This window comes from Microcebus murinus, chromosome 8 (assembly GCF_040939455.1).
Source record: "Microcebus murinus isolate Inina chromosome 8, M.murinus_Inina_mat1.0, whole genome shotgun sequence".
In the NCBI taxonomy this organism is placed as follows: domain Eukaryota; kingdom Metazoa; phylum Chordata; class Mammalia; order Primates; family Cheirogaleidae; genus Microcebus; species Microcebus murinus.
Window position 1 is genome coordinate 52,712,309 of NC_134111.1, and position 17,557 is coordinate 52,729,865.

Below are 17,557 nucleotides of genomic sequence, written 5' to 3' on the forward strand. Positions count from 1 at the left end.
ATTCCCTTCAGCAGATACCATGACCCCTTTATAGAGTTTATGTGTCATCTTCCTCTTTTATCTTTCAGAACAAGTACTTGCCAACGGATCTTCTCAGTATGATTTTCAAATAGCATGTGGGAATCACTAGCCACGACAATGTAGCCTCCTGCTCAGCTTCTGAGATATTTTTTTCCTTGATATATAATAGTTATGGGGTATGTGTGATATTTTGCTACCTGTATACAATGTGTACTGATCAAATCAGGGCAGTCAGGATATCCATCATCTCAAACATTTCTCTTTGTGTTGGAAACATTACAATTCTTCTATTTTGAAACAGACAATATTGTTAACTATAATTCCCTACTGTACTATCAAATACTAGAACTTACTCCTTCTAACTGTATGTGTGTACCCCTAACCAACTTCTCTCCCGCCTCCCTTCCCCTTCCCAGCCTCTGGTAACTATGATTCTACTTCTGTGAGATCAACTTTCTTAGCTCCCACATGAATGAGAACATGTGATACTTGTCTTTCTATGCCTGGCTCATTTCACTTAGCATAACGACCTCCAGTTCTATCCATGTTGGAAATGGATGACAGGACTTCATTCTTTTTTATGGACGACTAGTGTTCCATTGTATGCATATACCACCGTTTCTTTATTCGTCCATCGATGGACACTCAGGTTGGTTCCCTATCTTGGCTACAGTGAATAATGCAGTAAACATGAGGGTGCAGGTACCTCCTCAACATCCTGATTTCTTTTGGATGCCATACCCAGTAGCAGAATGGCTGGATCATATGGTATTAATAGTTCTATTTTTAGTTTTTTGAGGAACGTTTCCATACTGTTTTCCATAATGGCTGTAATAACTTACATTCCCACCAACACTGTATGAGCATTCTCCTTTCTCCACATCCTCCCTCACCAGAATTTGTTATTTTTTGTCTTCTTGCCTACGGCCACATCACCCTGAGAGCCGATCTCATCTGAGGTCTGTCTTTCCTATCGCAGTGGCTGGAGCCCTGACATCCCTGTGGTCACTCTCCCCTGCTGACCCCAGGAAGCCTTGCAGGGCTTGCAGGCATAAAACAAGCCCTTGATTTTGACGTCTCAGGGGCCCCAGTCCGTGGCTGGCCAGCTTTCTCTTCCACGCTCCAGCTGTGCAGTTTTCACAATTGGCAAGCCTGTTTTCCCCTTCACAGCCTGAAGACTTTTCCCACAGCATCACGGAAGGTTGCAGGCACCCTGAGAACTAACTTAGTAGTTCGTGCTTTGGCTTGCCTTTGGGCCAGGTTTTCAATCCCAGGAGAACATACCAGGAAGAAAGGAACTGCCCATGTTGCTGATGGGTCACAGCTTTTTCCTTTCACACCTCTTTTCCTTACATTTGGGCCAGTAAACAGCAGGGCAGGGGAGAAACTTCCTAGCAGGCTGAGTTTTTCCTACATCATAGGCTAAGGCTAAGCTAGGCCAGTCCTCTCTTGGGCCTTCCCTGAGGCTCCTTGACACCCCACCATACAGTGATGCTGGGGTATTGAGCATTTATTCCTTGTGAGAAAGCGTTACTGCCCCCCAGAATGACTTTCCACCAAACTGTTTGCTTCTCTCCATCATAAAGTTGGAACCAGAGAAAGGAACAGCAGTTGATAGGGTGTGGGCAGGAAAAAAATCTTTGCCATAACCCCTGTTCAGTTCAGCAGACCTGGAATGGCACGGAATTTACAGAGGGAAAAACTCGGGCTTCCTCTGCAGGTGGGTAGCTGTGCAACCCAAGACGCCAGCAGCAGCCAGAGCCATAGATAGCACGGAGCAGGGGCGGAGGGAGGGAGGGAGAGACACCGAACCAGTGTCCCCAGGAGCCCAGACCTGAGGCCTGGCCTCAGCATTTTTAGGTAATGCCTATCTATTCTTTTCTTTTCTCCTTCCTCCCTCCCTCTTCTCCTCCCTCCCATCCTCCTCCTCTTCCAAGTGACACGCTGCCACTGCTTCCGCTGGCAGCACTGCTTTATCTTGCCGCAGCCAGCCGGAGCTGTAAAGATTCACGCCTGTCTTCACAGATGTTTCCTTTTAATCACTGTAATTAGTATTAATGGTGATTAATTCTTAATGAAGGCATACCGAGGAACTCACTTGCAAAATGCTTATTGGTAATCTGAATAACCTTGACTTTGTGAGGCCAGTTATCTATCCTCTTTGCTTGACCGCTGGTTTCACAGACAATGCATCGGGTCCTAGAATTCTCTGGTACTGGAATAATTTCCTTTCTCAGACCTGGGAGAAAACCGGGGGGGTGGGGGGGTTTTCCAGAGTGGAAACAGCTGGGAAATTTGCTGTCCTGACCGAGAAGACCATGAACATCTTAGATGGGGGATTTCCTCCGATCTCCCGGCATCACTGTCAGGGATCGGAAGGCCATCTGGTGGGCGTCCACTGGGCACTCGTCCTGGTGAGCCTGTGCTGGGCCATCTGTATCAGGAGGTCTGCGGGCTGCTCCAGTGGCTCAGGGGAACCCAGGGCAAGAGGGTGTCCCGCCCCCACCAACTCTGCCAAAGTGGGAGGATGCCTTGCTTGGGGGTGCCTCAGCCAAAGTTGGGGCTGGTGGATTCCAATAACCTCTCACTCATCGAGAATGTGGAAACTCCCCTGCACAGGGCGGCTGGCCCAGCAGAGGCTCTGGTGGTGGAACAGGGACACTCCCAGTGGGGGAAGCCCGGCTGTTTTCTCACTTACCATTAGCTGCAAGATGTCAGGGGCCTTCCTTACTCATGAATCATTAACCCATTGACCTAAATCAATGTTTTAAAAACTGATGTTAAAGGAAAAAATGCTCTTAGAGAAGTTAGTTTGTGGGAAAAACAAGGCTTCCTATGTACCCACAAATTGTCAGTTTGTTTAAACTCCTCAATTTTGGGGGGGGGAGGCAACAGAACTTTTCAGAAGCTTTATTATGCTAACATGATTATAATGTTCATAAAGGTGGAATTGGTAGATAGCATTTCTCAGGCTTATTTGATTATAGAGCTCTTTGCTCTTAGAATAACTGTTGAGCTCCCCCAAAACTACCAGACCACCTGCCGATAAAGCAAAACTAAGTTAACAGAACTCAAGGCCATGAGAAGAGGGAACCACAGAATCTAAGCAGTGGCTCAGATGGGGAAGTCGGAGGAAGACTTTGCAGGGTTTGGGGTGGGGGATCTGGGCTCAAGTGGGTTAGGATGTCTTTCAAGGCAGGGTATGCAGTAGTTTAAGACTAGTGAACATAGCAGGGTCTTGAAGGGAACTTTGATAGGTAAGCTATTGTTTGGTAAGCAAGCTATTTACCCAGGTAAGCAGTCTGCTGCCTCAGATAAATTGATCTGCAGAAAGTTTCTGAAGCAAAAGTGAAGGTGGTCTATAGTTTATTCTTTCTTGGGTAAGAGTTTCTTGGAGCCAAAAATTCATTTTGACACAGGTGGTCTCAGTTCTTAGGCCTTATAACTGTGTTAGGTTGATGGAGGTTATCATAGTTCTTAGAGCAATTCCCATTTGGTGGGTGCCAGTTTCATCAAATTCAGTTTGGGAAACACAGAATTATTCTAGAAGTTATTTAACACTTCTAACATGAACCTTGGGGTATCAAGATCCTTGAATTTAGTGCCTGTTGCATAAAAATGACTTTTCAGAAGTTTCTAGGGACCTTCCCTGGTCGTCTTAATGAAGGATTTATTAAGTAGATGTTCATCTGATTCATTCTCTGTGATTTGTGATTTTTATAAAATTTGATATAGTTCTATTTCATTTCTCTGGCTTAACAACTAATTTAGCTTAAGCTATGCAATTTAGGATAGCAAAATAGGATAAAATTTGAATAAGAAAAAAAAAGTATTGAAGACAGAGTCAGCCTTAGGTCAGAAATCGGGAGGTGACTTTTAAGGAACTGGGAACTTCTCTTCAGTCAACTGTATTGACTATGTTTTCTTGTTTTATGTATTCTTGATAGTCTAGCATTTGGGGCCTTGGCCATGGAGAGCCTGCCCCTTCCAGATCAGCAATTTCCTAGAGGAAACAAAGGATATCCCTTTGAGGGCACCTTTGATATATAACCAATCTGGAGCCCACACCCCCAACCATCCATCTCCTTTATCAAACTCTCACACACCAGCCAATATCCTTCCTGCCCTAAATCACCCAGTGCCAGGTACCTGACAACTGGAGGCCCACCCCTATATATAGCCCAGGACCTACTAAAACTGTTTATGGAATTGGTTAAAATGAGGTAAGCATGGCAGGCAGGCTGCAGTGGGACTGACAGCACCATCACCTAGCCTCAGCTCAAACAGGGAAATTCAGGACCACTGAGTCCAAGGCAGAGGATGTGGGAGCTCTTTCACGTGATGTCATCCCATTCCAGATAACACTCAGCCAAAGGGGCAGGCAGCTATGTAGTTGCACTTCTGATGCTTCCAAATAGACTCTCACGTGTGTGAAGTCTCTTTCTGTGTGAAGTCATTTTCATTTCTCCTTTCCTTATTGGTCAAATGAATGTTTAAGGCCAACTTCAAAGTATCAAATGGAATTGTAAGAGCATGACTTGGTGAGCTCACATTTTCCCAAAGAAAGGCAAATGCGTCCATGCTGTCCTGTGGTAGCTTTCTATTGACACGGAGTGCCAAGGCCCATGGCAGCATGATGCACAATGAGAAAAGGTACAACATTAAAGTTTAACTAGGCCAAATGGACCCAGTAAGTTCCTTGAACTGGAACTGACCTTGTTCCAAGTCCTAGCACACGGGACGTATGTGTGGAATAGGTTATACAGACACTCCAAGGGATGCAGGTTTGGCTTGCTTTTTTCTTTTTGGAGAGAATGCAAGCAACAATTAGATCTCTGAAAATTAGGCAGACAGATCTCTATCAATGCTACACTCTCTTAGCTGTCTCTACTCCACCTCTATGCATGCCAGTCCAGGGGCAGAGCCCCCCGAAGTGTTCGATAGTGATGTGTGGTGATGACGTATGTAAGGAACACTTCTATTTCAGCTCATAGGAGGAAGTGCCTTTTATCACTAACACACAAACGTGAATGCCATACAAGTTGTTATATGCAAGTCATGTTATAAAATCACTTAAAAGATTTTCACAAGAATTTAACTTTCCAGTGACTAAAACATAATTGGGAGAAGAGTTTTGGGTACCTGATTTTTCTAATTTGCACTTTTAAAAACTTTTTAAGTGGACTCACCAATAATACAGCTTTAGGGTGATAAAATCTAAAATATTTTGTTTAAAACGATGACTGCAACCCTGAAGCTAACTTATTCAGAGGCCTTCCATTGAGCTCATCAAGTAACTGGAAGCAATTTGATAAATATCCATTCTTCCAATTACAGGAATGTTTAAATCTCATTTCCTCTGGTCAGCTAGTGTAACTGGCATTTAAAAACTAACAAAAAAAAAAGTGAAGAAGGGAAAATCGTTGATTTCTCAATTTCCTTGAAACTATCTACAGAAAACTGAGCAGACACAGACACTGGCATTCAGGGCAGAGTGTGTGCAGCGCTGCCAGACCTGCGGGTGATCCCCGGCTGTGGCAGAAATAGAAACCTCTGCCTCAGCATAGAAGGTCACGACTTGAGAAATCTTCCACTGGTCATAGAAAGAGATGAATAAAGGATTCTGGTTAATTACTGAGCAAAAGCCTCTCTGAGCGACTGGGAATTGTTTCTTGATTTCAAGGAAGTGTCCCCCAACAGTCCAAGCGTGTTCCCAGATGAGGTGGCTGTTACTTGTATCTGCACATATCAAGGGTTGACCCTCACATCCATCTGTGTAACAACACGCCGAGCACACTTTCGACAGAGCTGGTAAACAGTCACCTTGTCTGAAGTCACGCTCAGAACTTTCTCTGGACATCTGCCTGATGTTTCCTGAGACCAGGCAGGGGGAGGGCTGGCGTCTCTGCAGGAGTCGCTTCTGCCCCCGACACAGCTGTAATTCTGGTAAGTGCCTACACTGAAGTCAAACCTAGCTGCTGCTTTCAGGAAACAAGGGTCAATACATTCTAATAAAGCATGTTCCTTTACAACTGAATTTCCCCTTTAAATCACTTTGTAGAAAATGGACTTCAGTCATGAATGTGGCAGTGCAGACGGTTTACTTAACCCAGGGATGTGTTGATTTGTTTGATCAGATTTCTCAGACAAATGTACTGTTATTTCATGGGTCAAAAGGACTGCTTTATGTTTAGTGCCTTTTAGTAGCCTCCATTAAGAAAGAAATTCCTATGTCATATAAAGCAAGTACCTGTATTTTATCAATCTATGTACCTGACGTTGCTTAGTGCGATGGCACTCGTGGTAGGAGGCCGTGTCTAAGAGGGCTGTGATGGAGTATCTCCTGAATAACCACTTTTCTCAACATATAGGTTAATAAAAGCATGTATCAACCTCCTACTGTAGCCTAAGGGCAAAGCATAGGAAAACTCCCTGTTTTTGTTAGTTCTTGTTTGTTATCTCTGAGATAATCTTAAAAGTTTGGAAATGTCTTTTATTATTATTTTACTTTTTAAAGCAGGATAGAACTTTAGTTCTAGAAGGGTGCTCATCTGACAGGCAAGGAGACAGGCTCTGGAGGGTCATTTGCTTGAAGCCACACGGCTGGCCGGTGACATCACCAGGCCCAGGACCTGGGCTCCTGCATCACCTGCAGAGCCCCCTTCTCCAGCTGCCAGGCTTGTTTCTGAGACCCATCTCGGGCAGCGCTGTCAGCTCAGTGCGCGTCAACACCGTACGTTTCTGACAAATCAAATGTTTAGAAAAAGCCACTCTTTTTAGTTGGCCTTTTTTCTTCTTCTGATAGCTCTAGAAAGAGCTCCTGTCCACCCACCCCATTAAAAAAAAAAGTTAAGAAAATATTCCAGATTTCTGCCACAGTAATATAAGAAGAAAAATAAATCTGATGAATGAGTGTTCTAATTCTAAGCAATGAAATACAATGAATGAGTGTTCTCATTCTAAATATTAAAATTATTGTTTTAGGAGCTTACCGCAAAACTTTAAATGATAAACAAGAGGTGAGAGGAAATACTCAGTATTAAATAAATGGCAAAACACATTTTTCCAAATATTCTCACTCATGAGAAAAAATAAGTTATCAATAATTTTGATTTCTAAAAGCCAAATTTAATAAATTAATGCATGCCAGATAAAAATACAAAATTACAACTGAAAACCAATAATTTAACAGAAAATGCTCTGTTGTACATTTTTATTGGTATGGATAACTTATTAAAGTAACAAATCTGAAAACACATTTTGCCTTTGCTGGAAAGAAAGTACTATGTTAGAGAAGAACTAAGAAACCAGAAATAAACCATTTGCAAAAAGTAGGCATATGATATAGTTTATGGTAATGCAACAGCCAGGGGTGCTGTTTTATCCATTCGTGTGTGCATGTTTGTACAAGCATCAGAAACCAATGACATAGACCCCAAAAGCAAAGTCACAACAGGCTTATTCTGTGAAACATGCTGGATTACAACCACAGACTACCCAGGACGTGGAGGCGGTGCAGGTGCAGGTTTGCTGTTTCTTTTGTATGGGGTTTCCTTGCCAAGTAGGGGGCTAATCATGCAATAGCTTGAATTTCTCTTAACATGATAAACACCCAGGATTACTAGAACTGGAAAGCGTGTGTTCACTGTTTTACAAGGACAGCTGAGCGGCGCTACAAAAACAACAGAAAGTTCCTTCATTTTAATCTGGTTATATGCCCAAACCTGTAATCAAGAAATAATTCAGCTATAGGAGCCAATTAAATTACTATAAAACATTCCTTCATCTGTAAAACATTTCTATTCCCCTCAAATTAAAAATTTAAAATAAAATGTCTTCATTTTTGATAAGCAGCTCCACCACCAGTCTCTGATATCGTATATCATTCAGTGCGGCCATGGCGTCTAGTTCCGGAGATCTCATGAGGGTTGGGCCAAAGACGATTCCAAGATTCTCCGCGTTCATAAGATTCTCCTTTTCATGGAGGGTCACTCTGAAAAAGGCAAGTAAAGGAATAAAGGATTTCACATAAGCCATGGGTTCCTCATTGTGCTTGAGCACTAAAACAAAAACAAAATTTATAATTAAAGTTTGTGTCCACTTACCAACTCTTCTGCTAGGTTATTTCTCCCTAATTTCAAAGTATTGACTTTCTTTAAAATAATGTTCATAAATGATTGATCGTTGAGGCTGAAGCCTGAGCTAGTGTGCTGGACCGCATGGATTCAGTTCTATTTGTGGATTCTCTTGCCTTACCCCAGAGCCTACAGATGGCAAACCTATGTTTGCAAATAGTGGCGATGGGACTGGGTCACCTTGACTGTTCCATCCCCCTCCCTCCACTTTGGCTGTCTTGATTCCCAGAGTCGTCGTGCAAGCTGAGCAGTTTACTGAGTGTCTGGGGGAGAATGGCAACAGTAATAGGAAATGGCTCAGGGGAGGCAACACCGTCAGGGAGTATATGTGTTTATATCCTATTTACTGCTATAGCGATAATACAGCGACTATAATTTGAAAGTTATTCCTTTGTTTTAGTGTGGAGCACTTAATTACATCCAAACGTGAAGCAAACTTGGTTTTTATAAGTGAAGCTGTAAACATACTAAACAAAGGCTTTAACTCATGGTGCTTTTAAAGAAGGAGAACAGACATCCATGAATGACTAAAATATCTTTTCTGGATAGCTCATGCCTTCAGTCGTACAAAATTTTTTGTTTCTGATTGGTTTTATATTTTGAAACCCTAAAAACCACTAAAACTTGGTCATATAATTTAAAAAACTTTGCTTCAACTGGTAGAGACTGAGGGTGACTGAGCAAGGACATAAACCTGCAGCTCTATCACTGGAAAACATGAAACCACAATTAGCTGACATATTTTATTTTCCATTCCTCCTTTTATCCCTTACTTTATACCAGTTTTCAGTGTTGGTGACGTTAATTCGATAATCTAAAATTCCGTCACCAAGTCTGAAGTGCTTGCTTTAGAGCAATAAGATAGAAAAGTGAGCTGCCATCCAAGGTGCTTCGCTCTTGCTTTATTACGCTAGTGTCTCTACAGCACAACCCTTTCCCTTTCCAAGAATTAGTGCACGTCCTTGGCAGAATATTGTATTTCTAGCACATTTGCAAACATACTGGAACTGCCAATACATTTGTGTAAGAATCAGAGCCAGGCGTGGTGGCTCATGCCTGTAATACTAGCACTTTAGGTGGCCAAGGTGGGCAGATCGCTTAAGCCCAGGAATTCGAGCCTGGGCAACACAGCGAGACTCCTGTCTCTACAAAAAATTAGTTGAGTGTGGTGGTGCGTGTCAGTAGTCCCAGCTACTCAGGAGGCTGAGGCAGGAGAATGGCTTGAGCACAGGCGTTTGAGGTTGCAGTGAGCTGTAATAATGCCACTGTACTGCAGCCCAGGCAACAGAGTGAGACTCTGTCTTTAAAAAAAAAAAAAAAAAAATTCAGGTCTGCATTCAATATTGTAGTGCAGAGTACTTTTAGCATTCTTTCTCAACTAGTGCCATTTCATATAAGGAAACTATATAGCTATACATTTATTTATTCAACAGATCATTTGTCCTTTCACCTTTCGTTCATTTTATTCTTAACATTCTGATGCAATGCAAGCGTAAGCCTCCCAGTCTGTCACTTGCCTCTTTAGATGGGCCATGAGGTACCGGAGAGTTTCGCAGTGAGCAGGCGGCAGGAGTTTCAGTGCTTCATGAAGGGTTTCCAATTGCTCATCAGGATCCATAATTTCTAAAATAGCAAGTCAAATACCGAGGAGAAAAACTTTAACAGAAAACTGGTACAAATGGTTCACTGAATTCTATTCTGTGGTAATCTTCTAAAATTGGTAGGAAATGCTTTCTCACAGATCCTTGCCCACAGCTTTGGAAAATATTTTTAAGGTTCAAGTTGCAGATTTCCAAAGGCTCTTAGTTTCAATGTGGCAACACTGTTTACTTGGACCTTTGAGAGGAGCATCCATTTTGTTCACTTGAGTATTTTGGGGCTGGCAACCTTGGGAACTGGACATTGGATACACAGGATGTAACTATACAAACACTCTGATATGCGTGTAGACACAGATGAAAGTTATACATTCAAATGAAGTCATCTTAGAACATAACAGGCATACTTAAGGGATGGTGCATTGTTCAAATATTTTGAAAACCCCCTTTCAGTGATGTATATATAAGATTCGTCACACCGTTGCCCCCTGTGGCCCCTGGCAAAACCTTATTGATATTCATATTTTGTAATTTTTAAACCAAGAAATTTATCATCCAACATTTACTTGCTTTATTCATCAAACTTAGTTTTAAATTACTTTGTGTTATACAAAAAAAATCAAATCTATTCTCAAAGCATGAACATTTTCTATGACTTAGGATATTCACAAGGATGCACTTCAGACTTTGAAGGCAATTCCAAATGTTTTGTGTGATGGCATGATCCCTGAAATAAATGGGACTCTTCTAAGGGTGTAAATGTTGAAGAGGACCATTTTCATTTGGATATTTTAGTTCTGCTGAGTTGGCTAAAAACACTAGCATATTCCTTTGAGGTCAGATTGTGTTCAATTCACTTATTTCTATAATCAAAAACGACTGACACCATAGCCCATTCCTGCTTCTACCCAGATGTCAAGCAGATGGGTGCCTTTAAAGGTTGGGTTTTAGGGTAACTGCAGTGGAACCCCATACTGCTGAGTCCTAGTCAGGATAGCAGCCTTGAAATGCTGGGAAGAGTACAGAATGTAACATTTAAGACATAAGACCCCAAATCCTAGTCTCTGTAACTTATGAAACAAACCAAATCAACAATAATGTATTGGAGTGAGGTGAAAATTGGCATAAGATGAGTGTGGAAAGGTTCTAGCATAGGTAGAGCAGCTTTGATACCTCTCTGAATGTGAACAATGTTTGAAGCTTTTTAATACAAAGAATCTTTGGCCGTTTTATATCTCTGCCCAGAGCTTCCTCACAGTTCTTGGTTTATTTCTCTGAGCGAAGGACATATTTGCTTTTTGCCATGATAAATAACATGTAGTCTTTGAACCTTGAGGCCTATACAGAATGCCAATTTATAACAGCAGTCTACCTTGGACACTGAAATTCAATCATTTAATTTCTAGAATTACAAGAAGAAAATTCCATTCACTATGGAAAAGTGCCAATTAGTTTTTACCATAAGACTAATTCATTCGAAACTACATGATTCTGGAAATTGAAAAAAGGTAGCTTAGTTTCCTTTTAACTTGTAATTAATCTTTGTAGGGTGAACCTTGAGACAGAGAGAAACTAAGGATAGTGTTGGGCCAGCAAACAAAATTCCCTGCTCGTGGGAGCCTGCTTTCTCCTGAGGGTGACTGATAATGGACAATGAATACGATAAGTTTGTGGGACATTAGAATGAGGTAGGTGCTATGGAAAAACAGGATAAGCAGCATTGGAAGTGTTGGGGGGGGTCATAGTTTTAAGTGGGTGGTCAGGACACACTTCAGTGAGAAAGATGGTCTTGAGTAAAGACTGAGGAGTGAAGAAATGAGCCACCTGGCAATGTGTGAGAAAGAAGGTTCTAGGTGGAGGACAGCATGAGATATCCCGAGTGGAGACCGTGCCTGTAACAGCTGAGAAAACGTGGGGAGCCAAACGTGGCTGCAGTAGAGCGAACGTGGAGGAGGGTATTGGGAAAGAGGAAAGGTTAACAGGTACTCTCTCACGTCAGGGGCTGCAGGCTCTCCTAAGGATTTAGCATTACTGAGGGAAATGGGAAGGTTATGAACAAAGAAGCATCATCATCTGACTTACAGTTTTCACAGTTACCTCTCCTCTAGCTTCCATGTGGAAAACAGACTATGGAAGGGCAAGAAAAAAGGCAGAAAGACCAATCCGGTAATTGTTACAAAAATCCAAGTGCAGAATGACAGGAGCTTGGACCAGGTGGCAGCAATGAAGGTGATAAGTTGTTGGATTCTGGGTATAGTTTGAAGGTAGAATTCATAGGATTCTTGAAGAGGATGTATGAGAAAGAGAAGAATCGAGAATGATCCAAGTTTGGGCTTAGACAAATGGGAGGACAGAACCTCCGTTAAATGAGACAAGAAAGACTATGGTGGAGGCAGCTGGTGAGGAAGATCAGGAGTTTTGGCTGAGCTGCCCACCACATATCCAAACGAGCGTGGGCGTGGACTAACTGGTATTCAGTCTGGAGAGAGACATCTTGGAACAAAGGACAAAATGCATTGCCTATATTGGTGTCCAATTGACAGAGATTTCTTCCCTGCAACTCATTTCTCCTTTACTTCTACTTACAGAAGCATTACCCATTACCAGTTTACCAGTTTGTTTTTTTTTTTATATAGAGAACAAAATTCTTTAGTCATAAGAAGTGTAATTTGAGGGAAAGAGACAAAATGGAATATATTTGACCATCATTATTGTCAAATACTCAAAATGCTTGCAATGTGGAAGAGGGTGGTGCTGGGACCACTGCCGATGGGAAGGAGTTAAGAACAGGCAGATAGATTCCTGTGGTATCCCAGCAGGGCTTCACTACACGGCATCTGTCCACCAGTGGACTGGCTGCCCATGGAAGCAGTGATCTTGCGGTTATTGGGTATTTCAAAACGTGTTACAGAAGGAAGTCTAGTTACAGGATCCCTTAGAATATTGCAAACTCTAAGATGCTTAATATAAAATTATAAGTTTATTACCTATTCAGAAAATATTACATCTATTACATAAGTGGGGAACTGTCACAGGCACTGTGGGAAAAGAAGAGTGAGAACTCCTGCCTTTAAAGGGGATTCCAGTCAGGAGGGAAGACAAGACATAGCTATAACCTCCTGGCATGAAGGAAAGAGGCTGTAAAGGGGTCCAGAGAAGAATGATGGCATTAGAAAGAGGTCTGGAAGGATCTGGAAAATGTGGACATTGTAGGAGCAGGAAATAAGCCCTCTGAACCTGCATCAAGAGCTCATTGAAAGCTCTTCTATAGGATGTCTTGTTAATTTTTATATAGAAACTCAAATACAAGAAGAATCAAACTTGGCTAAGCAAAAAGGGTGACTGAGTGACACAGTTGAGGAAAACTCACAAGTTCTCCTTCCCAGGCTTCTCTTCGGGAAATTTGAAATTGCTTTGGGACCAAGACCTCTGGGTTTTACTTGAGTTTATCTGACTCACTCAAGGTCATACACTGACTGGGTCACGTAGCTTTTCTAAGATCTTCAGGGAGCAGAGCTCCCAAATCCTCGGCCAGCGGAAGGTTCCCTACGCTCATTACCACCAGGAGCTCAGCTTCGGTGGTGCCGTCGTCATCGTGAAAAGCATCCATGGGTGCTGGTTACTGGGGAGACCCTGTGAGAAGCACCTGTCTTCCAGGCCTTTGCACTCTAGGGCAGCAGTGTGTTAACTGGTGGGAGAGAGGGAGTGAGGAAGGGGTGGGTTCCTAAGGGAGTTTCCAGGGGCGTAGGAGGACCTTTAAGCCTTTACATGGGATGACCTGGCTGCCTCCACTGTGAGTTCTTTTTCCTTTCCCAAGCCCCTCCCTTCCAGCTTTCAAGCTACAGGTTCTCCAAGGGAGGCTACAACAGCACAGCCCAAATAGCTTTTGCCAGAAGAAAGTTTTAATATGAACTCTGATTTTTCTGTTGGCAAAGGATGCTAATAAATGCCAGAGGCATTTTTAGAGACTGAGAGAAAAAAGTTTTAAGAATAACTGCATTAGGGTCTTCTGACCGTGTCCTTCATTTGGAAGGGATTTCTCCCCTTCTGCCTTCCCTTGTATAAGGCTGTCATTCCCTGTTCTGTTCCTGGTGAGCCAGGCAGAGTGCAGAGAGCAAGGACTCTTGACCTCAAGACAGATGTAGGTGTGAATGCCAGTGCCCGCCCCTCTAGTGAGTCCCGTGACCTTGGGCAATTTACTTATACTCATGGATGTAAGTGCTTAGCGTGATTCATGCCCCTCGTATATGCGCTGTAAATGTTACTTCCCTCACTTTAAGAGAATGGCTGCATCGACACATCGAAAGAATGAGACAGACTCTACTGCTAGAAGGACATGCACAAGGACGTGACATTCCACAAACATCACCGTCACAATGAACATTTATACTGTGTATGAGCACTATGCCAGTGTTTTTGGTGTCACAGAAATCACATATCCAAATAGCTGAAATTTTAAGGAGGAATTTCTACCTTGATTTAGGAAATTTTCTTTCAGATGTGGTTGAAAGAGTTCTCAGAGGGGTGAGAAGGGGACTTGCTGACAGGAAGGCTATTTCAGAAACAAACCCCATAACAATGACAAATGGTTTGGGAGAATAAAAAGGAGAGATTTTCTTCAGCAGCTAGGGTGCATGTGGGGAAAGGTGAGGTTAATTTGGAACCTTGGGGCCAAAGGCCTTGAAATCTAAAAGGAGGCTTGGATTTTGCCACCTAGATAAGGTGGGCTTGTGGGGTGCAGGACCTGGCTTCCAATCACTGCCTTGTCCTCTGCTAATCGTACGCCCTTGGGTTAGGCACAGAGACAAGTTTCAGTTTCACTTCTAAGCGACATGGGGAGAGGGACACCTATCCAGTCATCCCAGTGCTGTCCTGGGACCAGAGCAGGCAGTGGACGGAGCGGCCCTGCACGATGTCAGTGTGTGAGAAGAACCTTCTAGATTAGACAATCAGACTTATCTTCTGTCTCGTTAGGTAATGTCTGTCTCACGAAACAACTTGTAAGTTCCCTCGGGCAAATTTCATGGTCAGCACTGAGTCCATAGGAGACCTAGAATCTTTCATGCTCTCTAACATAAAACTCCAACAAAAAATCGTTGTAGTTCCCATGGCTGTTCTCTACATGGGAGCTTGAGTTGACCTGCAAGAAATTGGGGCTTGTGGAACCAACCACAAAAATTCTCAAAAGCTCCGAAGGGGAAACTAAATATTAGAACAAAGAAAGTTTGTACTTCATGAAATTTCCAAGTCAAAAAGCAAATTAGTGTTACTAAGGAAGTGATGTTATCATTTAAAGATCAAGACAACATATGGTTTTAAAGAGAGAAAAGCAAAATGACAGAAATAGCCTATCTTTTCTAAAAAAAAAAAAATAAAAAATAAAAAGTTGTAATGCCAACACTTAAAAATCTGTTAAGAATTCCCTTTTTTAAAAAATGAAGTGTGAATTACAGGTATGATTTTTGCAGCATGAATAAAATTTGCTTTCTCATTTTTCAACTAGAATTTAAAAAACAACTACTTGATCTAAAATAGTGTTCCTTAAAGTATGACCTACAGATCAGTGACATTTGCAAACTGTTAATGGTCTGCCTTAAATTACACAGGATAAGTATAGAAATTGAGAATAAGAATTTAGAAACTTTTATAGTAATCTGACAGTAATTTTTATGTTTGCTGAATCTAGTAACAAAAATAGTTTTTGCTTTTTAAATTTTATTTTTCTAAGTATTCATTTTAGTTTTATTTTATAAAAAGTGCTGGTCCAATATAGGTACTACAGTAATAGGGTATTGGGCAGGCGGGAGGGGGGAGGGGGTGGGTATATACATATATAATGAGTGAGATGTGCACCATCTGGGGGATGGTCATGCTGGAGACTCACACTTGAGGGGGGAGGGGGGTAATGGGCATTTACTGAAACGTTAAAATCTGTAACCCCATAATATGCCGAAATAAAAAAAAAAGTGCTGGTCCACATCTAAGGAACACTGGGATAAGCCTTATTTTGGGAAATGAGATTTAGCACAGTATAAAGAAGCTTCTGATGGAAGAAGTCAAAATTCTTGTGTGAGTATATTTTCCTTTTTTTTTTTTTTTTTTTTTGAGACAGAGTCTCACTTTGTTGCCCAGGCTAGAGTGATGTGTGAGTATATTAACCATGTAGACAGATGAAGGGAAAATATTTTTTAAAAAATGCATTCAAAACAGTCTGAAAATCGGGAAAAGTGATTACCACGAGGAGGCAGTTTGTCAGTTTACCGGAATACATGCGTTTGTACTTACTGGCAGACTCTATAAACTTAGGGTAGGCATCGTATGTAATGAGTGGAATTGGCAAATCCCTGAAGTACAGTTTAAGCGCACCAGTGATAATGTTGATATCTTCATACATGTTCACAGAAATATCTGCTTTCTCACCATCTTTTAAAGACAAAAGAAACAAAAGTAAATATCTGAATTCACAGCAGTGTTTTAATAAATGCCATTTTTGTATACAATCAGATCTTAAAGATTAGCAATGCTTCAGTTTTTAACATAAAATTCAATGTGCTACATGATACATATAAATGATCAATTTTCAGTGAAAGAGCAAAATTAATTTTATTTGAATTGGGAAAGGAGGCAAGGACTGAGATCAACAGAAACATGTTCAATTTCAGGCTACTTGAGAATTCCCAGGGGAATTTTTTTTCTTTTTTAAATAAACATAGTATGAAAAATAACAATAGAGGCACTCCCAACTTATAAAAGACCCCTGGCACAAAAGACCCCCTTTGTTTCACCCCAAGCTCCTACATATAACATTTGGTTCTTGTCTGACCCCTGAGAGGGTAGGAGAAGTAGTGAGAAGTGGAAAAAAAAAATAAATAAAACAAATCTTTAGAGTATTGAAATAACAAGAAGAAAAGACCTTATAAAATGGAGGAATATTCTAAAGGTTCTGGGCCCTAAGATTCTCAAGCAAAGCTGGCTTTCTTTCAGAATGGCCTCTTCTTCCAGCAACTTGGATGGAACTTGAAACCATTAACCTAAGTGAAGTTAACTCAGGAATGGAAAACCAAATACTGCACGTTCTCGCTTGTAAGTGTGAGCTAAGCTATCGCTATGCAGGGTCCTACAGACTGACATGATAGACATTGGAGACTCAGAAGGGGGAGGATTTGAGGGGGCTGAGGGATGAAATGTTACCTACTGAGTACAATGTACACTAAAATCCAGACTTCACCACTGTACAATTCATCCATATAATAAAAAACCATTTGTAACCCCTAAATCTATTGAAATAATAAAAAATGGCCTCTTCTCCATGCCCCTACATTTAGTACTTTGTTAAAATATAAAAATTTTCATTTACTAAAGATCTAGTGTCTACTCTGAGCGAGACCTTATGCTAGATTTATTCCACTTGGCATATGAGAGATTTCTATGGATTAAAAATCAGCCTCTTCACTACACAGCTATTAGAATGTCTAAAATCTAAAACACTGACAACATCAAATGCTGTCAAGGATGTGGAGCAACAGGAACTCTGTCTTACCGCTGGTGGGAATGCAAAATGGTGCAGTCATTTTGGAAGACGGGCAGTTTCTTACAAAGCTAAACATAGTCTTACTATATATATAATGCAGCAATGAACTCCTAGGTGTACTTACCCAAAACATCTGAAAATCATATCCACATAAAAACCTGCACACAAATGTTGATAGCCACTTTATAATTGCCAATTGGAAGCAACCAAGATATTCTTCAACAGGTGCATAAATTGTGGGACATCCATACAATGGAATATTATTCAGCAGT

General features: G+C 41.5%; 1 protein-coding gene across 3 annotated transcripts in view; it reads right to left on the bottom strand.

Moving 5' to 3' along the window:
* Positions 1-7,127: 7,127 nt before the first annotated feature.
* Positions 7,128-17,557, bottom strand: part of CHN1 (chimerin 1) — a 185,422-nt gene continuing 174,992 nt past the window's right edge. For all 3 annotated transcript variants that reach the window (XM_076005661.1, XM_076005660.1, XM_020288372.2), the window contains 3 exons: positions 16,040-16,177; positions 9,674-9,779; positions 7,128-8,014 (listed from right to left, as the gene is read on the bottom strand). In XM_076005661.1, coding sequence (XP_075861776.1) covers positions 7,843-8,014; positions 9,674-9,779; positions 16,040-16,177 — 416 coding nt within the window. In that variant the 3' untranslated portion in view covers positions 7,128-7,842. The remainder of the gene's footprint in view (positions 8,015-9,673; positions 9,780-16,039; positions 16,178-17,557) is intronic.